This window comes from Andrena cerasifolii, chromosome 15, assembly GCF_050908995.1.
Source record: "Andrena cerasifolii isolate SP2316 chromosome 15, iyAndCera1_principal, whole genome shotgun sequence".
Lineage (NCBI taxonomy): Eukaryota > Metazoa > Arthropoda > Insecta > Hymenoptera > Andrenidae > Andrena > Andrena cerasifolii.
This window is the reverse complement of record NC_135132.1, coordinates 9,892,821-9,914,518: the sequence shown is the minus strand read 5'-3', so window position 1 is coordinate 9,914,518 and position 21,698 is coordinate 9,892,821. Positions and strand designations below refer to the sequence as shown.

The 21,698-nt window shown below is 44.8% G+C and overlaps 3 protein-coding genes across 16 annotated transcripts; 1 reads left to right on the top strand and 2 right to left on the bottom strand.

Moving 5' to 3' along the window:
* Window positions 1-737: 737 nt before the first annotated feature.
* LOC143377300 (serine/threonine-protein kinase OSR1) lies at window positions 738-16,020 on the bottom strand. Of its 10 annotated transcripts, none has more exons than XM_076828415.1 (12): window positions 15,447-16,020; window positions 12,080-12,208; window positions 8,262-8,605; window positions 6,641-6,753; window positions 6,077-6,327; window positions 5,742-5,914; window positions 4,895-5,132; window positions 4,704-4,818; window positions 4,360-4,622; window positions 4,097-4,135; window positions 3,784-3,970; window positions 738-3,704 (listed from the first exon to the last, which is right to left on the bottom strand). In XM_076828415.1, the coding sequence occupies exons 1-12, from the start codon at window positions 15,494-15,496 to the stop codon at window positions 3,627-3,629; spliced, it is 1,980 nt and encodes a 659-aa protein (XP_076684530.1). In that variant the 5' UTR covers window positions 15,497-16,020; the 3' UTR covers window positions 738-3,626. The 10 variants fall into 10 exon arrangements, with proteins under 10 accessions (XP_076684530.1, XP_076684531.1, XP_076684535.1 ...); XM_076828416.1 differs by having other exon boundaries at window positions 4,360-4,655; window positions 4,743-4,818; window positions 15,447-16,004; XM_076828420.1 differs by having other exon boundaries at window positions 4,743-4,818; window positions 15,447-16,003.
* LOC143377323 (uncharacterized) lies at window positions 10,288-18,004 on the top strand. Of its 5 annotated transcripts, none has more exons than XM_076828476.1 (4): window positions 10,288-10,598; window positions 17,224-17,457; window positions 17,536-17,685; window positions 17,795-18,004. In XM_076828476.1, exons 1-4 carry the CDS (start codon window positions 10,563-10,565, stop codon window positions 18,002-18,004), a joined length of 630 nt encoding a protein of 209 aa, XP_076684591.1. In that variant the 5' UTR covers window positions 10,288-10,562. The 5 variants fall into 5 exon arrangements, with proteins under 5 accessions (XP_076684591.1, XP_076684590.1, XP_076684594.1 ...); XM_076828475.1 differs by having other exon boundaries at window positions 10,293-10,598; window positions 17,792-18,004; XM_076828479.1 differs by lacking the exon at window positions 10,288-10,598 and adding an exon at window positions 16,154-16,285 and having other exon boundaries at window positions 17,792-18,004.
* Window positions 18,005-18,261: 257 nt separating this feature from the next.
* Window positions 18,262-21,433, bottom strand: Dus3 (Dihydrouridine synthase 3). Its single transcript, XM_076828426.1, has 5 exons — window positions 21,308-21,433; window positions 19,624-20,893; window positions 19,174-19,541; window positions 18,479-18,607; window positions 18,262-18,403 (listed from the first exon to the last, which is right to left on the bottom strand). The coding sequence occupies exons 1-5, from the start codon at window positions 21,394-21,396 to the stop codon at window positions 18,331-18,333; spliced, it is 1,929 nt and encodes a 642-aa protein (XP_076684541.1). The 5' UTR covers window positions 21,397-21,433; the 3' UTR covers window positions 18,262-18,330.
* Between the last annotated feature and the right edge of the window lie 265 nt (window positions 21,434-21,698).

Genomic DNA, 21,698 nt, shown 5'->3' with positions numbered 1-21,698 from the left:
TGCTCTGTGACGTCGCTGGGACAATGAGACAAAAGCCTTATCGAGAGATCCGCGATTGAAGAGCGTGGCTTTCTTGGGACACTCGTGATTTATCCGTGCGTTGGGCTGAGAATGCTTCATCCCACAGCGGGTGTCTGCAAATTGATAACCCCAGATTAATGGTAATTTATTTGCGCGTTTTAGAATAGAGGGGATTCTTAGTTGACGTAAAGGGGAAAGTTTCTTTCGTTGAGTTTTGAAGCTTCTTAGTGTCTTCAATTCAATGAAACGATCAGTTACGTGAATAAAATTGTTCTGTAAAGTAGCAGACGATATTTAGCGTTGTCCTTTTTCACGCCTAAACGGCTGAACGGATTTCAATGAAATTTAGAATATATAGTTAAATATAATTATTTTTTATGTAGAATAATAATTATAAATTTATAGTTAGGGGTGAAATGCTATTCGATTTGATTGATATCTATTTTTTTTAAATCAATTTAATTCATATCGCTCATTTGCTGCACCAATGACATAACCCATAATTTGCAGTTTTTGAGTTATTAGTATAGAAAAAGCGGTTGTCTAACAAAACTTTTGAACCTGTTTCCCTAAAAATCGTGTATTTTTATTTATGTCGTTGTTGCAACAAATAAGCGATATATTTAATTAATTAAAAGAAGTATTTTTTATATTTTATTAAATATAAAAAAATTACTGGATAATCTAGGGACCATTGACGAATAAAACAGCGTGCATGAGATTAAATCGTAGGCTTTATTCACGAAACCCCCTTTCAAGCAATAAATATTCGATAGAACAAATTTTATTTCTGAGTACTTCGTCACGCGATCGATCCCTAATATTGCGAAAAATATCTGTTTCCCTTATCTCACGCTAGTCTCAAACGTGGACTGTGAATCGACAAAGAAAAAGAAGAACTCGGAATCACATTAACCCAAAAGTGCAATCTCGAGCAACACCCGAATCCGCTGAAACTCAAAATTCCTCGAACCCCATGATCGGGCAACTACGATATATCAACCAACCCCGCGCGAAACTCCTTAATGTGATTCTGAACGCAAATCTGTTCCGCGACCGTTTGCAGGGTCCTCCTCCAGCTCTCATTTCTCATCAGGCGATCTCCCGCAACTAAAACACTTACACAGTTCTACCCCTCGCACTCAATGGCACTTGCGAAGCTATACCAGAACTCTCGACACTTTTTTAAAGGCCCTCGAAACGGGCCATTCCAAAAATAGTCCAAGCGCCGGATGAAGTGCGAGAGGCTAACATCGGGATACAACATTCTCTCGGCATCCAAGCAATCGATTTTAAGGTACGCCTATGTTCTGATTAGCACGGGGTGCGATTGGACGCAGTGTAAGCCTGATTAAAAATGAGCCCAGCAAAGGGTCGACAGATCCGCTGAAAGACATCCGCTGGTTTCTCTCGACACCTTTTCTCTCAAGACACATGGTACGTTTACCTTGGTATCAACTGCCCAGCCCTATGAAGCCGCAAAAATAATAAATCCGCTATCGTAGTTCTATTCTTAATTAAGTACAAAACACGTTACATTAGTACAATTCGCGTGTCCTACGTTCCTGTAGCGTTCAAGCATAAGGAGAATACGCTAACGAAATTCCTATTATGTATCATACAGGGATAGACTGGCGACTGTGTTCTCAACGCGCAATTATGCGCCTTATGTTCAATGTATTCTTTAAGGGTGGCTTTTCCCTTCGGAGGTGTGAGAAGCATGGGGAGTCTTTTAAAAATTCGCGGGGGATAGAGCACGCTAGGTGGATCAATCCTCGAATCGTACAAGTTCGCTGGCTCTCGGTGAAAATATTTCGGAGCGATCCACCCGTGAATTCCTGAAGGTACTCCGTAGGTTTCCCGGCGCTCCGAGGCAGAAAGCCTCGTCAAACTAAAGGGTACGTGTCTGTCCGTTGTTTCAAATAATTAAGTCGGATGGTTTAAGGGGGTATTCGTCGCGTTATTTCGGATTTTTTTTACAAAGAACCCATAAATTTTATTATTAAACAAATTAACATGGTACCACCGGCTCTTCATAATCTTTCAAATAAAAAAAGAATCATCGAAATCGGTGCACCTATACGGAAGTTATGCGTGAACATACATACATACATAATGAAATATACGTGACGAATTGAGTAACCATCTCCTTTTTGAAGTCGGTTAAAAATGTAAAGAGATTTTTTATTTGTATGCCTTTGGCTATAGTCGGTACCAGAATGATATAAAAATATTGAAAATTAAACAAATGGCGGCGGTTTGAAAATTAAGTTTTGATTTTCGCAGATTTCTTCAACTTTAACCCTTAGAGGGCCGGGCTGGCCACTATAGTGGCCACCTAAGAATTTGGATACTTTGCCGGCCATTTTGGTGGTATATATGCATAAATTTTAAATAATTGAAATTTACAATTTCAATAAAAAAAATCCCGGCCTTCTACAGGTTAAAGGTCTGTGAAAGTTTAAACACAAAATGTTTTATCATAATTCTGGTAGGGACGATAGCCAAAGACATACAAATAAAGATTCTCTTTACATTTTTTGTTTCAAATCACCAGAACGAGCCTAATCATGGCCGCAGTGACCCCATGTTTTTTTTTTCACGATTACTTTAAAGCAGTCAACCGCGTTTGATTTTCATTTTTCTCTATTGACAAAATTTGTAAAGATAGTTTAAATATCAATAAGCATGTAGCAATAAACTGAATAATAATAAAATTGATGGGTTTGTTGTAAAAAAATTCCGAAACAACGCGACGAAAACGCCTCGTCAGACCAGAATACCTCCTCCTTAAGCACCCTTCGACAGTCAGCCACTATGTGCCCTTAGTTATTTGAAATTCATTTCTGCGCGCGCTCCTTATCGTGCCTCGCCACGTCGAAGGAGAGAAGATTGGTAAAACTTAACTCGACTACTAATATTTACAGGGATCAATGTAATATGAGTGATACAGGTTGAATATGTGGGACCTACAGCCGTTAATGATTAGAGCAAGTGGGAAACTTAAGCCAGCACGCTGATGGGTACTGTTCCCTTGCCTTTCACGCTAGTCTCTCCATTGCCTCGTGCTCCGATTAACCCTTTCGCCAGGCAAAGTCCCGCCAAAGACACCAAAGAGAAGATGAAATCATAGTTGAGCTTATAACTCTGTAAACCTTTCGAAGAATCCGTGGAATTAATAATGGGGGCCAAAAGAAAATTTAAAACTCCTGCTTTCTGTTCGACACCCTTCCCTGCGAGGGGGAGGTGTGTGCAAAGGCTGAAGCGATTCCCCAGAAGGCTTTGCCGCAGCAAGAGGGTTTAAACAGCTAGAAAACTGCCGCGTCCGCCGGGCGGTCTGCCTCGCGGCCGCTCGTTACTCGGTTGAAACTGGTCTGCGCGCGATTACGAGTCCTGTGTACGCCTGTGTCTAGAACTTGGGAAGAGGTGAAGGTAGCAAAAGCTGTAAAAAAAGTGACGGTACAGAAGGTGTGCTAAGTTCCTAGACTCGTCCTGCATCTTCTTCGACGCTCGAAGGCCGCGGAGGGCCCCCGACTCCCTCCATTCTCCGGACTGGTGTTTAAGAACGGTATCCTGAGATTACCAGAACGTGGCGGAGGTGTTTCTTAATCGGTGATGGAGATCTGAGCAAATCCTATTAACGCTTTGTCGTCCGGCACTTCGTTGGCCGCGTAGCCAGAATTCTGCGATGCGAAAAAGAAAACAAGTTTAAATATAGTTCCGTGCGAGGAATAAAGCGGAGCTGCGCGAACGAAGGATTACCAGCGGAAACGTCACTGTGCGCAGCTGGCCAGCGCTGTCTATCAGTTTCTGTAAATTGGCTGCTATCACGACGATGTCCTTGCCGTCGACTAAACCAGCCCCGACTAGCTCCGCGGCGATTCCCTCGGCGGAATCCACCCCGACGGCGAACTCGAACCGGATGTCGTTGAGCTCCCGCTTCTGGTTTCTAAAATGTACAGAGTCAGTTTGTAATTCAAAGTTCCGTCAGAGTATTAGGCTGTTTCAGTTATTTCATGTTACTGTGGCGTTAGTGAATGGTAGGAGGCTAAGGACAAGGCAAGAGCATGCGTACTCAGATCTGTCTTCAAGGGTGAAGTAGGTCTCAGGACGTCTGCAATGAAAACACAATCGAATAACACATAATAATTCTTCTAGGGGAGGAGAATAAATAAAATTTCTTCGAAAGAAAGAGAGAGAAAGAGAGAGAGAGAGAGAGAGAGAGAGAGAGAGAGAGAGAGAGAGAAACTATCGAAGATGGTAGAGAGGAGATTCGCATCGAAGGGTTAATGGAAACAGCACTCTCAAGAAGGCACAGAGTTGCCGGGCACCACGTACCGTAATCTCAGCACCAAGTTTATGGGAATATTTTGCTCGGTGGCTTGCACGACAAGCTGACTCGCCACGGACTTCACCCGCCCGTAAAACTCCTCCTCGGGCTCCTCCTCGCTGCTAGTGTTCTCGATCGTGTTCACTGGCAGAGCCCCTTTGCCCTCCTCGCCGCTGGACGCGCCGCTCTCCTCCTCCTCAGAGGACCAAACCCACTCTCCCGTCACGGTTCTGTGCAAACGCCCAGACGTGCCTGGCTGTCGTTTCGAAGCCTGGAGGACAACAGAACGGGGATTTCCAGAGCGCTTAAATTTTTAAAAAACCCCTACGATAAAACGTCTAAGAAGATTTACCTTCTGTACGCGCGTTTCGAGACTAGGACCAATAGCTACCAAGGTTTGCTGCAGGTACTTCTTGTCCTTCGCTTTCTTGAAGAAGGGATGCTTCAACAGTTCCGTCGCTGTCGGTCTGAAAACGTTATTTCCGGGTTAGTAACGCGCGATCGGCTACTCAATACGCAGGCTTGATTTAAGAGGAGCTTCACCTCTTCGTCGGGTCCTTTTGCAAGCAATCTACGATCATCTTGCGGAATGTTTTACCATAAGCTTTGTACTGATCTTTGTCGTCCGCCGCGGTGTCCAGGGTCGGCGGATCGTTCTGCAGCGTCAACATCAGCACCTTCATAGGGGGATACTTGTGGTACGGCGCCGTGCCGCTCGCCATTTCGATAGCAGTGATGCCTAGTGACCAGATGTCCGCTTTGAAGTCGTAGCCATGGTCCTGCAAAGTTATGTGCATATCATAATTGATTTTACAGGGAACTTCTTGGCCTGGAACGGCAATAACGAGATTAAAACGTGCTTCTAAATGTAGCATGCTCCGCCGAGTAGGGCTGGGACTATTTGTCCAAGTTTTCGGTATTCGAATATTCGAATACTTGAGTTGCTCAATTATTTGGCGAATATAACTCGAATATCCAAGTATCCAAATACTTAAATATTCGAATAATAACATTCGAATACTCAAATATTCGAAGTTTATTCGAAGCATTTGAATACTCGTAAAATATTCTAATTTTAAATTAATAGAATAGTTTCAGCTCTACCGCCGAGTTCGTAAAATCGCTGTGACAAAAGCTGTCGCATCTCTTAATAATTCGTTAGCCAATCCTTCTCTGTGTTGCTTTGCGAGAGGCTCCGTTACTCGACCAACACAATTATAACACAGTTTACATGCTCGAACTGAACGATCACTTCTTGTTAATGCGAAAGTATTGAAAGTCTCTATACGTAATAAGTTTGCCTCTAAGTCTCCTAGCGCACGCCGAACAAAATGCAAGACAAATATAGACACAAAAATCGCAAGCTAAGAAGTCGTAATGTTACTTTCCTCTCTCACCTGCTCCATGACCTCGGGCGCCATCCAACACGGCGTCCCCACAAAGGTGTGCCTGACTTTCTGCCTGCTGAGGTCTCGGCCGGTTGCTAGCCAGGCACTGACGCCGAAGTCGGCTATCTGCACGGTGCCATCTTCTCCTAGTAGGATATTACCGGCTTTTATGTCCCTAATATTATTCTGTTATTAAAATTCGTCTATGTATACAAGAGAAACAGGTACAATCACTATGCGGTTCATTGGAGAGGCTTTAAATGATTCTAGTTTCATTGGGCGGGGTGATAAGTGCGACTGAAAGGTAAAATAAGGGAGAAGCTGATTGCCGAGATACCTGTGTATTTGCCCGTTACTGTGAAAGTATTCGAGGCCTTTGAGCACCTCTCGCAGCACCGTGGCTATCGTGGCTTCGTCGAACACTCCGTGCTTGCAGTTCGTGGTTCTCGTTTTGTGCTTGATTATGTCCAACAGGGATCCACCCTCGAGGAGCCTGAGAACCAGCCAGAGCTCCTCTTTGACCACGAACGACGTGTAATACGTGACAACGTTCTCGTGATTGCAGGAGGACATTGCCTGTATCTCTTTCTGCGGAAGATCGATAAATACATTTGACTTTACAGGAAGGAAAGTCAGCTACTAGAATTTATCCGAGAAATTCGAGAAGAACGCGAAGAAAGGGATGTATAAATATATTGTAATTGAGGAGCTTCAAGATCCCAGAAGAAATACGAAAACACCCACTGCAACGTTATCTTATCAAATAATGCCTCTGGTTATCGCGTGGGCGCAATGAGACACTTATTTCCAGGTATTGCCGCAAGTGATAATTTCAATAATACAAATAATCCGCCAATCGACGCGCTATCAGTCCGCGTCGGCAAAAATCAGCAGCTCTTACCAGCAGCTCGTCCATGCTTGTGTTCCATTTCTCCAAGTTTATTCTCTTGATAGCGCATTTTTCTTGTCGCGGAATGCAAAATGCTGCGTGCACCACGGCGGTCGCTCCAACCCCTGAAAATAAAAGGAGACACTCGTTAATGATCTTCGTCCATCCATCGAGAATCGGAATTTAGAATATTGTAGAAAATATGGAAGTGGGCAGGATCCGATGGAAAATTAAAAGTCACGAAAATGCGAAGTAATATATCGTGCCCATTGCATATTTTGTAGTATAACTGTTACTGCTGTGACCATGGGTGCGCAACGCGTTTAATAGCACACAAGGTTCTTGCTGCAGAGCATTATATAAGTGCTTTTTTAAATATACTAATTGCTCCCTAAGAACTAGGATAATTACATAAGATTGCTCCTACAACAGTTACACAAATGAATACAATGAAAGGCAGAATATTTCGGCCTCTTTTATCTCTGATAAGAATGAAATTTCTGTATCAAAAAATACTAATAAACGCGATACACTTTTTCCGACGCAGTTGCTTAATAAACTACCATTGAAAATTTCTGCAAAATTCGGTAACATAAAATGCTACTATACATCGATAAAAGAATGCCTATTCAACTGGAATTAAAGCCGCGAGCGACCTATGACGTAGTGATACGTCACAATGACGTCACGCGCCGTTGCGTGACGTCCGCTCGACGCGTAATTTTTTCAATTTCTTTAAATTTCAGTTCCGCCTAACTAACTTCAAAAACCATCAACTGCATTCCATTCCCCGGCACTTCCCTTCCGAGAGAAAAAGAATTCTCTCATGAAAACTACTTTCCAAGCCAAACGTTTCTGGAATACAATTTTCCAGTAAACAAAGAGACAAAACGACGGCCTCGTCGGAAATCTTGCGCGAAGATATCTCGAACCCGGAGCCAAAATAAAGCTAATCGAATCTTGTTCCGATTACCAATCATTCGCTCAATCAATTCGACCTGTCACTCATTTCGCTTGCATCGAAAATTAACCTAACCTATCACGCCCCTTAATATGTGAAAGCATTTATTCCGAGGCAACACTCCCAAGCCCCCTCGAATCGTTCATCTAATCCAAACAGCAATTATCCCGCCGATAAGAGCGACGGCAATTAATCTCTCGCAACATAACCTCTCGAAGCCCAGTCTCGCACCCCCAGCCATCCCCTACCACCCCTAGAACCGTCGCCGCGAATTCCGCATGCGGCAGAATCGCTGGCTCCGTTTCTCGCAGCGTGTTAACTAGGTTAGGATGTGTCGGGCACCGGTATACGCGCCTGCACAAGTGCGACTGAGAGAGAGCGGATGCATGTAACGGGGCCGAGAGAGACAGCCGCGTAAGGACAGTTCAAAACCGCTGGTAATCGCAGCCGGGAGGCGGAATAATCGTTTTTTTTATTGGTTTTATGTAACGCTGCTGCCCGGCCAGCCAGAGGAGCAATTCTCTGGCTAACGTCAAGCAGCAGAAGCAGCTCTCAACGGGGACCCGGTGAGCGGCGCTCGGGCGAGGAAGAGGACGGTGATTTCGACGGGGCTGGCGAGCGTTACCCGGTGCTCGATGGGGCCGCGGGAATTCTGGCGGGAATGCTACTCACCAATAACCTCTTTCAGCTCGTAGTCGTCCTTGGTGTTCGGCCAGCCCTGCACGACCGTGGTGGAGCTCGTGGACGCCATTTTGTTCGCCAGTGCCGTGCCAAGGCGCGCGTGCTTGCTGGCAGCTCGGGCGCCCCGCGCGAGCAGTAACACGCCGGTCTTCGAGCGGGCGCTATTGTTAGGCGTTTTCGGCTCACGTGGACCGCCTCGTTCCGCGCACGCGCGCTGCTCGCGGCTGTTCGGGTCCGCGGGCGCCGCGGCGCTCTTCGGGGGCGTCGAGGCGCGGAACGACTTCTGGCGGAAGATTCCTGGAGAGCAGGAGGGCAGCACGTCTGGCGAGATTTTCCTGCGAATGTCGATTCGAAATTTTTAAATTCCCAGGCTTGGAAATTTATGGGAAATGGAATTGAATTTGATTGAGGGGAGTGAATTTTATACATCGTCTCTTTCGGCGTCCTGCAAGGGCCGATCATAGTATTTGTCCACCCCGAATAACTTTTAGAGGTTGAAACTTATGGCGAATTCTACTTACGCCCAAATCGCCCGTGATTTTCATTAAGGTTTCCTATACGCGATTGGACGTAACTTCAGGAATTTCAAAGTCGATTTTCTCGAAATTGGAGCGCGATATCGAAAAAAGTTACTCTTTCTTTTCGACTTATAACAAGTAAATAAGTCGAGAAAGAGGAATACAATTTTTTGATATCGCGCTTCGTTTTCGAGAAAATCGACTTTGAAATTCTTGACGATGCGTCCAGTCGCGTATGGTGAAACCTACCTTAATGAAAATCAAGGGTGTTTCGGGCGATTTGGGAGTAAGTGGTATTCCTCCTTAAAGTAGCAGTGAATTTTCTACAAGTATTAAGCTGTATTTCTTCTACTTTGTATATATTAAATATAAATTGGCTGTAAGATATTCAATCTATGTTCTGTAAATAAAAGAATTGTTAACAAAAAGAAGATTCGGTATTAAGGCGGGCCTGCATGGAGGTCGCGACGATGTGTTTATTAAGTCTCAATTACATGCGATCTTGTCAAAATAAATGCGTGGACAAAGCGTGGACGCAACCTACGCGGACCCCAATCTGATTCATCAAGGCGATTAGCCTTTCTTCGAGAAACGAACGGTTCACGTAATAAAGTCTAATCTAGAACAATTTAACTCTCTCCTCTCCGTTCTTAGCACACATAACCTTATCGCCGCGATCGCAGAGAATTCCAATTTAACCTCCGAAAGGGAGAACGCTCCACTCTATAGAGATCCAAATTTAGATGAAACAATATTAGAATCAAAGCGCTATCTCGCAAAGTAAATATAGAACCATCCCCCGGCATTAGAACGTGCCTTAACAGAGATCCCACGAGGGAAATCCCAGAGTCCCGTTCCGTGTCGATACCCGACGATCGACTGCGTGGGTGAAACTGAATTAATGAAAATATTAAACTAAATCCACCGTCACCCGTCCACCTCCCTGGAGAATCTGTTAGGGCGATACTCACGGCTTCCTGGTGCGCGTCGAGTGGCCAGGGGATTACGATTTATCCGACATAAGCACTGCAGTCTGGCGCGCGGGCTCCGCCGCTACTGTCCGCCGATTGGAAATAGTTTTTTCGGTGCGAGGCAGATACGGCCGCGCGATATTAAGGCTAATTCTGGCCCGCTTAAGGCGGGATTTCACCGTAAACTTCGTCAGCGGCACGCTCCCGGCCGCGATTAGGAATTGAAGTGCTTTCATCGCCGTTCGAGTGTGTATCGAGAAGCAAGCTGGAGAGAGACGCGTGACTAGCAGCGCCATGGGGAGGGAGGAAGAAAGAAGGACTGGCAATTAGGACGGCGGAGAAGATGGGGAATGCGGGGAAAGACGGGTTACGGAAAAGGACGGAGGAGCCAAGAGTTTGCGCATATTCTGGGGCGTCCCGTGGGAGGGAGAAGGATGGATTTGGTATCGGAATGGAGGGAAAAATGAAAGATGAGAGAAAGTAGAGGGGAACTATGAAATAGAGGGCGCTGGTGTTGGGTGAATAGTTTTAGCGGTGTTAGCACTTGTCCCGATCGGCGCGATTACAGAATTCAATTAAGCGGCCAGCCATCGAATGTCACGCGTCTGTTTGTCATATTGAATTCCTCTATTTGCACGGGGATATGCGACAGTGACCTTTAAGCTTCGAGATGATAGGTGATCCGACGCGTACCGTATCTTTTGCACCATATAAAACGACAACGATCCGGGTGGGCACGGCAGTGACTTGGTTCGCAGTTTCAAACGAAAGTGGTTTCCCGCAATTCGGTGATAGGAGAAACGATGGGGATCGTAGATCACCTGGGTTACCTTGTGCTGGTAAGAATTGGAAACGCGCCAGAATTTTAAAGCGTAGCGAAATCACGCCATTTTCAACAATCTTTTATTTCAAATATTAAATTATTGGGGGCTCGATATTTTGGGAGCTTTTGAATTTGGAAATTGGAATATTTTGTAATTACTTCATTTGGAAATTTGAATATTTGGGTATTACTTCATTTGGAAATTTGAATATTTGGGTATTACTTAATTTGGAAATTAGAATATTTGGGAATTACTTCATTTGGAAATTTGAATATTTGGGAATTAATTTGGAAATTTGAATATTTGGGAATTAATTTGGAAATTACTTAATTTGTCAATTAGAATATTTGGGAATTAATTTGGAAATTACTTAATTTGGCAATTTGAATATTTGGGAATAAATTTGGAAATTTGAATATTTGGGAATTACTTAATTTGTCAATTAGAATATTTGGGAATTAATTTGGAAATTTGAATATTTGGGAATTACTTAATTTGGAAATTTGAATATTTGGGAATTACTTAATTTGTCAATTAGAATATTTGGGAATTAATTTGGAAATTTGAATATTTGGGAATTACTTAATTTGGAAATTTGAATATTTGGGAATTACTTAATTTGGAAATTAGAATATTTGGGAATTATTTCATTTGTAAATTTGAATATTTGGGAATTATTTCATTTGTAAATTCCTTAATTTGCAAATTTGAGTATTTAACAATTCCAAAATTTGCAAATTTGAACATTTCAGCTGTTTCAATTTGAAACTTTGAAGATTCGCTCCCCTTCAATTTAAAAATTTGAGAATTCCCAATATTAGAAACTCCAGCATTAAAAGACGAAACGAAATAGTTCCCACTTTACATTTAAACGAGAGCTGAGTAAATGGGGTTGCGAAAGGTTTGCAAAATACTGCGCACGCAACGGCGCGCTTATCCTATATAACGCGGCAGCCGCTTTAAACACTTTAATTATCATGAGCGTACTACTACGTCATTAAGAAAACGTACGTTGTTTACCATCGAACTATTAGTACCTCTCCGTGTGTTCACTGCGCCGACCCGTAATAACTCGCCTTAAAACAATGTTAAACCTGCGCGTTAATTTGCAACGTAAATTGCGCTTAAATTTAGTATTTCCCAATCTAAATTTATCGCTCTGCGAACCACTTTAAAAACCTGGCAAGCCACCGCCGCAATTAACAGAAACGCGGCTATAAAACTCCGACGAAAATTACTTTGCAAATTAACAAAAAAAAATCCTCGAAATCACCAATACTAAAACCCGCAGGAAGAAATCAAAATTTACTAACTCTACCACAATAATCTCTTCTACTGAACAATGATCGATCGGATACGAATTCCTTTTAAAATCGACGCGTCACGTTGCGGGACAAGTGTTCTCGATCTATAAACGAAACTCGGTTTCGACGAATGCACGGTCGCTGGAAGGGCGAATATAACGAGGCAGAGGAGAGAACAATGCCTGCACTCACCTATTTCTGCCGAGCACGAAAGTCGTCAAGAACCTGTTGTCGTGGAACTTGAGCCGCTCCTCCTCCGTAGATATAGGCGCCGCGGCGCCAAGCGTGCCGGTCTTGCGTTGCCTCATGTTGCCCGTAATTCTGCGCGCAAAGAAACATCCCCGTTAGACCGGTTGCATACCCCAGGCTTCGCTGCTGGAGCTCGCAGCGAGAAGAATTGGGAGTAGAGCAATTACGATTCATTACTGAATTCACTTGCCACTCAACGATCGCATTAATATATTTGCACACTGTGCTTTAAGAGCGTAAAATAAACAGAATACTTTTACAATCGATTCTGATTCAGATCACTGCTCAATCAGAAGTGCTTCCATGAATTTCTTTGGCAATTTCAGAGCCCCTCGAATCATTCGAATACCTTCCAAATATTTACAGCTCAACCAGTTGAGTTCGAGCTTCTGGAATTTTGCTTCTCCATGTAGTAATTAAAGGAACAGCCCTGGATTTTTTCGGAACAGTTAGGGACAGAGCTTCTCTGAGAACAGGTGGAATTAAAGTTTCGTTAGTCTATGCAGGCCTCTACAATATTTAGATTCATAAAGTTGAAACAACTGCATGGAACGTAAACCTTATAGCAACCTCTTCTGCAGACTTGCTAACGTATTATTTACATTCATCCACGATGCTGCCTGAGGTCCCTGGGCTGTCAGCGTGTGGAATATTTCTAAAGTGGCGGTCAGTCGATTGTCACCTAAATACCTAAATGGAATAATTGGAGCTGGATTGGCCTTACCGGCTATTTTTAGCTGGCATCAAGGGGTAGACCCTACGCGGCTATCTAAAAATAATCTGACAGCGAATGTACCGATGGGTGCTTTCTGCCCCTTGCCCTCTGCGCTCCCAAGAAATCCTGGTTTTATCCATCGCAGAAATATTTCAGACTAAACCCAGACACCGATTACCATGAAACCTCGAGAGCTAGAAGAAATCTGAATTGCAAAATCGCAGAGAGATAGCGCTGGATAGCTTCTACGTTATTTAAATAATTTTAGGGAACGATCTCCACCTCGTGCAGAGCAATTGGACTTTCGTGCGCGTCATTCGCGGTCTGCTAACAGGTTTAAATCCATCCTCGTGAAAATGTCTCGCTGGCATGATCTAATTGTCTCTTTAAACACACGGAACTCGTGCGCATTCCTCGTTTATACAGCTTCAATAAGCTTCTCGTCCCGAGTATAAAATAATTCGAAGCCAGTTTTACCTTGCGAGCCCCCTAATTGATTCTAAAGTGTTCCGTCAACGTTCGCTTAAGGCCCGCAAATTTTTTCGGCCCGCCATTTATTGGTTGGCTTGAAGAGAGCGCGATGCGAGGCAAACATCTGTCGAAAGGGATGAAGACGGAGGAATTCGAGGGGATCATGGGAGATGAATGTAGGCAGCGTGCCGCGCCAACTGAGAACCTAAATTAAAGTCGCTGTCCTGCCCGGCGAATTAAACTTTTAACCCAAATGAAACCTTCGCTGCAAGCACTTCTGCGGGAACGCGAGCAGCCTGGTCTAGAATGGCTCTACGATCGAACAGTTCCGAGAAGCAATTCAAGATTCTTAACGTGAAAGAAAATTCAATCGGGCCAGTTGAAGTTCAGTTAATTACTAGTAGTATTCGAATGATCAGTTGGAAGGTAATGTGCAGTTTGGCGAAGTGAAAAACAGAATGATTAGAGCACTTGCTGGTCCCCGGCTACCAATATGGAGCAAATACCGTATCGAAAGGGTGGTAAACATGTCGCGTGGACTTTCGGTGGAGCTGCTGGCGCGTCCTTGCCGCTTGGGACGAAGAATCTAATTGATTTCCTAAACTAACGAGTCTAATAGCCTCTTCTCTGCGAATCGTTCCCGTTTATGAGCCGCGTCCCGTCCACAATTCCATGCTCCGAGTGTTGCGTGCTAACGTTCGCCTGACTTCTGCAATTCCTCCACGCCCGGCATGCCAAACTGCCCCACAATTTCTTAACATACCATTCACTCAATTTTACCATTACACTTCAACGAGACCGGTGCGCTACGTGCCCGGCTCTAATTAAAAGCTTCTTCGACTCTGAATCCGCAAGGGAATTCCAGCTCGGACGTGCTTGAATGAAACGTTAAGTTTGTAAACTGTGGAAACGTTTGAGCGATAATATTCAACTATGTGAATTAATCGACTACGATTACAAGATCTTGGAGAACCAAGCATTCAGTGTGTTCGCTCGCGAGGACTTCGCGTCGGAGACTGAGGAGATGGAGTGTTTATAGTGGCCATTCTCTCAATGTTATCAAACGGAGTGTTTACGGTTTTTGTTCGCGCGAGCACTCGGAGAACACCGACGGGCCAAGTGCTTCGGAAAATTGGCAGATCAGTTTGCAGAAAATGGAAGTTCGATAAGATTCTGGCTAGCACAGTGTGGAACAGGCAGATTAATTCTTGAGAAAATTGGAGTGAAGATATGATTCACAAGAGGGGAAACGTAGATAATGCTGGCTCAATAAATTTTCCTATGCACTACAGCTTGTGTACTCAGCTGATATGAATTCCAGTCGCCTCGCACATAAATTCTCCTCTGAAGGCCTGGTGCCAGGCGAGCCTCCCGACTGTTATCATGGGAACACAAGGAAAACTGAAGCCGCGGAGTAGAAGCTATCGAATAAATAAGCGAATCATTACTGATAAGAATTTCCCCAACGTCGCGTGGACTTATTGAAATGACTTTGCATCGAAATGAAGTCAATTGGTGTTTACGTTTACACAAACAATCTAATGACTTTAAATTAAATAACAGCCAGCCGGTGCTCCTAATCACGCGCCTGTTTCTATGCAGCAGGCAACGTACAAGTAGCTCGCTTCGTTGCGTTTATTACAAAAAAAAAACGAAACTTTCGAATCGTGCGCAGCTCAAGTTTTGCCCAACTGTGCTCCTCGCCACTGGAACCTTTGCTCGCGCGGTCGAGGGTCAATTGGTTATTAACTCGGACAGCCGTAACGGCTATTAAACCGTTTCATTGTCATGAATATTGCCACAAAAAGGCAGGGAAATCACGCTCGGACACATTCTTCCATGAGTCATTCGAAGATCCGAAGTCTGGCAGGACACCTGAACTAACGCATCGAAAACTACGCTCAGATATTGTTCCCGCGAAATTTCTTGGAGCTTAGATTCCTGCTGATCGTTTCACGCAAAACTTCTCCGCGCCGCACAAACGGTCAATCACCTGTTCAAATTAAAAATTATTTAACTGGTTGGAAGCCACAGAGGTACATAAAAGCTACAAATTCCCATTTCCCTTCGGCGGGGCCAGCGAGAACGCTACCTTATCACTACCTGCTTATCGATTTATCTCACCTGCCGGACGTTGACTTTAGGGATCCATTCGCGTACAGATCTGCTGCCATGTCAATCGCTGCGCTCCGCTTGCATTCTCCCCCTCCGCGAGCAATGGGGGGACCGTTTGTTCCAGAAGAAGCTGTCCTGCTCGTTAGACCTCCCCGTGGACGGCTCCCTACTGGCAAGCGGATGAAAGAACCAGTTCACTGGCAACGGTCAACCTTGACCGGGTCCATTCTCACTGGGCCAGCGACCTGGTCCCGAAACGCGAGCGCGCCCTTCGCCACCGGCACGAGAATCGTCATCGCGATAATTCCCAGCGGCTGCGGTGCGGATTACTCTCGTCCACGGCTCGAGTGTCCGTCGGCCTGGGCACACGGTGGTAACGCAATTCCTCGCTGGCTCGCGGGCAAGAACGTCACTGCTGCCAGAGACGTGGTCGGATCATCCTGAGCTCGCCGTCGACTGAACTATGTCAGACGGGGGCACCGTCAATTGGATAACTACCTACCGCACACCGACGTGCCACCGCGTGGAGACATACGCGTTGATATCGCTCTAGCTGACCACCTCGCTCTCCCCCTCCTGAAAGTGTTAAGGAGCTTTTAATTTCGGCGAGACCGCAGCGGGCCCTTGGGCCTTGTGGAAACTTTCGACGATAGATAATTGAGGAAGAATTCGGTGCCTGCCGTTTATGTTTCTTTCATTGTTCCACCGTTTTCTCTGTGCTGCGATAACGCACCGTTCTGTCGTCGTTTCGAAGGCACCGGGGATCATAGCGATCGGCACGGGGAAGACTAATTTAAATCGTACGACGCGAAGCTCGTCAGCTCAATCACGATCGACCTTGCTGACCGGTACATACTGTTTTTAGCGGGATTACCGACGTCTTCAAAGATTCGTCAACACTTTACGCCTGATATCTGACGTCAGCCTTCAATTGGCCATCACGAGTTCCGTGCTTTAACTATACTTAATTGATATTTCCAGAAAAATCAGTTGGGCTGATTGAAACACACTGATTTCTGTCCAAGCGCGACTCCTTTCTCTGAAACTTCTTTTCCTCCGGCAGACATAATTGCAACGTTGGCTGGAAATGCTCCGTCGTAAACTATTGTCAGCAGGAAGAGTCTCGCGCGAGGTAAATGAAGCGTTCAATCAAGCAATCAGCCAATTCAAGATATGCTAATGCACTAATACGCGGGATTTTTCGAAGAACCGTTCTGTTCGAGGAGGAAAGTTCAGTTTAGGCAAGGAGTCGTGATGCGCCAGCTGACACTGACACCCTTTCATCAAATTTCGTGGCATTGTATTGCGTCACGGTTAAAATTCACGCATCGACGGAGGTCTCAGCCCGCGTTAGAGGCCTATCAAACTTGATAAAGCATAAATCACGCGCGGAGGGTTCTGCCAAGTGGGAATGGAAGTGGAGTGAATCGGTCGTTTAATAACGTAACTGACAAAACGGTAGAACGATCGTCGATTATTGATGGCTTACAGCTTTAGCCCTCTCGCTCTCAATATCCCTCGATTCATCTCCCACGCGTTTTCTGCGCTTCATTCCACGATACTGTACAAAAACTGTAATCGCAAATAATCTGTTCTGCTTCCCCCTTCGAACTGTTATTCCTCTGCTAAATCCTGCGTTTGTCACATTTCTCGAAGCGAAGAGAAATGTTTAGGCCGACAATTAATTAATTATTAGTAGCCTCGTCGATTACGCTTCGCCTGAGAGGCTCAAGCTTTCATTTCTATTACCTCATTCTGATCACTTTTCTCCCTCTGTGGTTAATAGTTCGTCGGCCTAGCAGTCCCGGCGCACGATGCCTACAAGCTCTGCAAGAGGTGCAACATCAGCTCCATGATGTTAAGAATGAATGCCCCCAGTGGGAACGATTATTACGTTGGCCAATATGATCCCATGGCCCCAGGCGTCTCCTATCTACCGGAGGAAGACTACGTAGAGAAGATTGATAAGGAGGGAGCCGAGCAGCAGCCACTGGACAGAGATGATAGAAATTTACTGCCGGTCAGCTTTGTATCCACGGAGGAGAAATAAACATTTGTTTCTTAACTTACTACTGACGCTCCACCTCTTTCTCCACAGGAGTATCGTAACCTTTGCGAAGTCGTCACGAGAAAAGTGCGGCTGGATGATACAGAGTACGAATACCAGCCACCGCATTACCACGAAACCTATTGTAAGAGTTACTTCCTGCTCGACAGTAGCCAGCACCCTGCGAACCCATCGAAGCAGGTAGATGCAGAGCAACAAACACCTCCGCAGAATAATAGATACTGTAAACTACGAACCTCCTTCGCTCCTCTTTCCGCCATTCTGAACACCGGTGTGTCTCTTTTAGAAGTGCGTTCATCCCGGCTTCCACTGCGTGCAAAGGAGCAGGGCTCTGTCCTTGGTAAGGCGGCAATGGGACAGCGAGTGCTGGGAGCCTTTCGTCAAGCAGATCGCCAGTGGCTGCGACTGCATGTGGCCGGTGTCCGATCTCGGGGAGATAACGCCTCATTACGAATTTCCTCACACATGGGACAACGGCCGGCGAGGAGCGAATGGTTAAAGAAAGAAAGCGGGAAAGAATGCAAGTGCTGGAAAAAAAGGGAGACACTTTGAAGAAACGGCACTTGTATTTCCTTCCAACGTCGCACGGTCATTGAACGACAAATTCTAATATTAACAGCGTATGGTATTTGTGTCCTAGTCTGTTGAATTTTATTTATTACATGGTGTATGTGCTTTCGTTGTCTGTAGCTATGTACTTAATAAAAGTAGAACGCTCCCTCGTGGTCTTTAAAGCTTTTATTCCACGTGGTGATTGTTTATTCGAAAGAAAAAATTGCGAAATAAATCATTCTGTTTTCATAATTCGATGTGTATTATTCTTCCCTATTTCCACGAGTTCGCCTTGTGCTTTGGTAAAAAGTGAAAGCCCTCGGGCACTTTTCCCAGTAACATTTCTCTGAAAGTAACAGAAAGAAACATTTAGCATAATAATAATTACTGAAAATATGTCCGCGAAGGAAAGCATTCTTACGATAACTTAATCCAATCGGCACAATTCGAACTGGCCATAAACGTTTCCATGTCGTCCCGACCTCTGTAAAATGGAGGTCTCTCGTTGATTCTCTGCGGAGGCCTCTCCAAAATCCCAACAGGAACATACCTACGTAAAATCAGAGTTCAGTAAATTGGTACAGAAGAAACGTTAATTACACCAGTTTACAAAATCTAAAAAATTATTTTTCATCGAGACTCCATGAAATTCTTATGTAATTTTCAATAAATACAAATTCTATCATTAATGACTCCCGAAAAGTAGTTTTAGTTTAAACTTCCCGAAACCGGGTTAAAAGAATTATATAAACCTTTGAAAGAATTTGAATAACTGAAAAAATTAAATGTAAAAAAATATTACGTAAGAAGGGGGTTGCAATATAAAATCTTACGAATTTTTATACTGGGGGAGGGAGGGGGTAAGAAATCGCCAAAATTACCCTTGCGTAATTTAAGGACGGCCCCAAACTCAAAAATCGATACGAGACGAAATCCTATGGATACGTTTTTGAGATATCGCCCGATGAATATCTTGGTAATTTTTTAAGAAAACGACTCCACGTTTTTGGCCATATTTTTTACGATTTTTGAGTTTAGGGCACCACCTTACATAAGAATTTCATAGTGGAGTCTACGTCAAGAAATGACTGTAAACTAGTGTTATCCCTATCTCACCTATGCAGAAACGATAGCCATTCCAGCATAAATCTCCTCGTCGTCTCAACTCCACGCGTATCCGAGCCCCAATGTTCGAGGCCATAATTAGCATACTTCTTCAGAATATCAAATCTATCCGAGCTCGATATGTCCATCAGCTTCCTCTCTTTTATTTCAGTGAATATCCAAGGCTTTATCAACGCGCCGCGCCCAATGGTAACACCGTGGACACTCGTGTAAGTATCCCGAACCCTTTGGTAGTCATCGAACGATAAAATGTCGCCGTTCCCAAACACCGGCACGGGGTCTGCCGCCTTCGCACACCTTTCGATGTACTCCCAGTCGGCTAATTTCGTGTACCTTTGTTCGCGGGACCTTCCGTGAACCTAAAGCGATACACAATTTGTTTCCAATTTGCTTCGACCAGTCATATCGACGGGAACACGAATGCGTAATTAACTTACTCACAGTAATCATGGATACACCCCAATCATGAAACTTTGGCATTAAGTTATGCGCGACGGGCTTGTCTATGTAAACGCCCGTTCTAGTTTTCACCGTCAATGGTATGTTCATAACTTGGCTAACAGACTTTACAACGCTTTTTAGGACATTTAATCGATTAAGCATACCACTGCCGCCTCCCTGCCTGTAGATTAAATCAATCGGGCAGCCGAGGTTCAGGTCGACGAAGTCAATGCTGATCTCCTCGTTCAACAGTTGCGCGCATCTCGTCAATACACCGGGATTGTTACCGCAGAGCTGTACGCCGAATATATCCTCCGACTCGTGTCGTTTCACGAGCGCCCACTCTTCGTGAGTTCCCTTCAATATCCTCGGCGCCAGAGCCATCTCCCCGCAAGTTATATCTACGCCGTACTCCTTGCAAATTCTCCTGAACGGCAAGTTACCTACTGTCGTCAGGGGACTCAGTAGTATTTTATTCTTCCAGTCTATCCTCCTCTTCTCCGAGTCTCTACATTTTATTAAATCGTAATCCTCGACTGGGCCAACTTTCTGCTCCTCGCCGAGCGTTTTAGAGGCTTCGCCGTTGGATTCCGTAACGCATATACTTTCAGTAGGGCCGTTCTTTACCTCCGATTTGTCTGCGTCGGAGGATTGCTCGGTTCGCTTAGTGGTTTCTGCGCCCTGTTTCTTTTTAGACGGTTCGTTCGCCTTGACGACTTTCTCGGCTTTCGAGAAATTGTACTTGCGCTTTCGCAGTTGCGCCTGAATGCTTTTCGTGATGTGGTTCTTTGTGGAAGGCGGCTTCTTTTTGAACTCTTCCTCTTTCTCTTTGTCAACGATATTCAAGCCGTCTTCCGTTAAATGCTTGGCTCCCATTCTGCAGGCGGCGCCTCTCGGGCACCGGCCGGTCAGGTCGAAGAGATAGCACTCTGCTGTGATGTTGTCTGGCTTTATCTTCAGATATTCCAGTCTATCGTGCAAGAACGTGCATCGCTTGTTGTCGCACTTCTTCTCGGGCTCGTCCACTGCTTGATCCGCTATCCAGGGGCAAAGGTTCTGCTCCCGTTGCGCCTTGAACGGAGGCGGCCGGGCCTTATTCTGGCCCCTGAGCTTCTCCTTCCTGTCGTCTTTCTTAAACTTCTTGCTAGGAGGCTCGTCCGCCGTGGGTGCGTCTTCGGCCAAACCGGCTGTATTAGTCGAAACCTTTTGCTTGTCATTCTCAGTCAAACACTCCTCGCTCAACAGCCTTTTGTGATCCTCGATTATGTATCTGCAACAGTTTCGATAAGGTTAGGATAAAGTGACCAGATATTTTCTGTTCCAATGCGGGACAAGCAAGCAAAAAAAAGGGTTAACAGATCCGTGAGGAGATCTTTTCCGTAGTTTATTAAAGCATTTAGAGACACTTTTCAATGCGGGACGTCTGGTCACTTTAGGTTAGGAGCAATTCATCGTGGTTTGTTTGCAATCGTTCGCAGTTGATGCGTGAAATTACAGGAGTGAATGAAAGACTGAAAAGGAATTCTATGTTGTTGGTTCGAAAGAAGGCGTTACTAGCCAGTTACTGATGACAGAAGACCACGCGGCACCTCCGCTTTGAGGTTAAGAAACGCTCGAGCATTGCGAAGCTTCGTAGTTTTCGTAGTTAACGTTGGAACTGACAAATACGATAACGGCCACTTACTCTTCCTTAATTAAACAGACGCCTTTTTGTTTGTCCTCGCTGTAATCGAACGAACAATCATCCCCACATTTCTCACTGTAATCCGCCATTTCAAACGAACCGACGTATCGAATCGCGATAAGTCGATCGCCACTGGCGATTCGCCAGTATCGTCGCTCGCGATAATTTCTAAAGCAACAAAAACAATACACGCGGTACTTACAAATAAATATTTTCGGACACTGTAGATGGAATGTCTTTGATCGATTTGAGAATTCGATTATCGAATGCAATTTGAAAATTAACTTCGAGCTTACACGGATAAGTATATTAATGATATTATCAACATTGTGAAATTTCGAGTACACTTTCTTCCGGAAATTTTATCAAAGGTACCGAGCCGAATGGAATA

What these genes read in the sequence shown, in the direction of transcription:
- LOC143377300 (XM_076828415.1), bottom strand. Translation starts at nt 15,496, where the DNA reads ATGGCAGCAGATCTGTACGCGAATGGATCCCTAAAGTCAACGTCCGGC. An exon ending in AGTAACGGGCAAATACACAG is followed by an intron (nt 5,915 to 6,076) that starts GTATCTCGGCAA and finishes GAATAATATTAG; the next exon opens with GGACATAAAAGCCGGTAATA. An exon ending in CAAAAGGACCCGACGAAGAG is followed by an intron (nt 4,819 to 4,894) that starts GTGAAGCTCCTC and finishes TAACGTTTTCAG; the next exon opens with ACCGACAGCGACGGAACTGT.
- LOC143377323 (XM_076828475.1), top strand. Translation starts at nt 10,563, where the DNA reads ATGGGGATCGTAGATCACCTGGGTTACCTTGTGCTG. An exon ending in ACCTGGGTTACCTTGTGCTG is followed by an intron (nt 10,599 to 17,223) that starts GTAAGAATTGGA and finishes TGTGGTTAATAG; the next exon opens with TTCGTCGGCCTAGCAGTCCC. An exon ending in CTGCGAACCCATCGAAGCAG is followed by an intron (nt 17,686 to 17,791) that starts GTAGATGCAGAG and finishes TGTCTCTTTTAG; the next exon opens with AAGTGCGTTCATCCCGGCTT.
- Dus3 (XM_076828426.1), bottom strand. Translation starts at nt 21,396, where the DNA reads ATGGCGGATTACAGTGAGAAATGTGGGGATGATTGTTCGTTCGATTAC. An exon ending in GTCTGTTTAATTAAGGAAGA is followed by an intron (nt 20,894 to 21,307) that starts GTAAGTGGCCGT and finishes AAACTGTTGCAG; the next exon opens with ATACATAATCGAGGATCACA. An exon ending in GCCGATTGGATTAAGTTATC is followed by an intron (nt 18,404 to 18,478) that starts GTAAGAATGCTT and finishes TGTTACTTTCAG; the next exon opens with AGAAATGTTACTGGGAAAAG.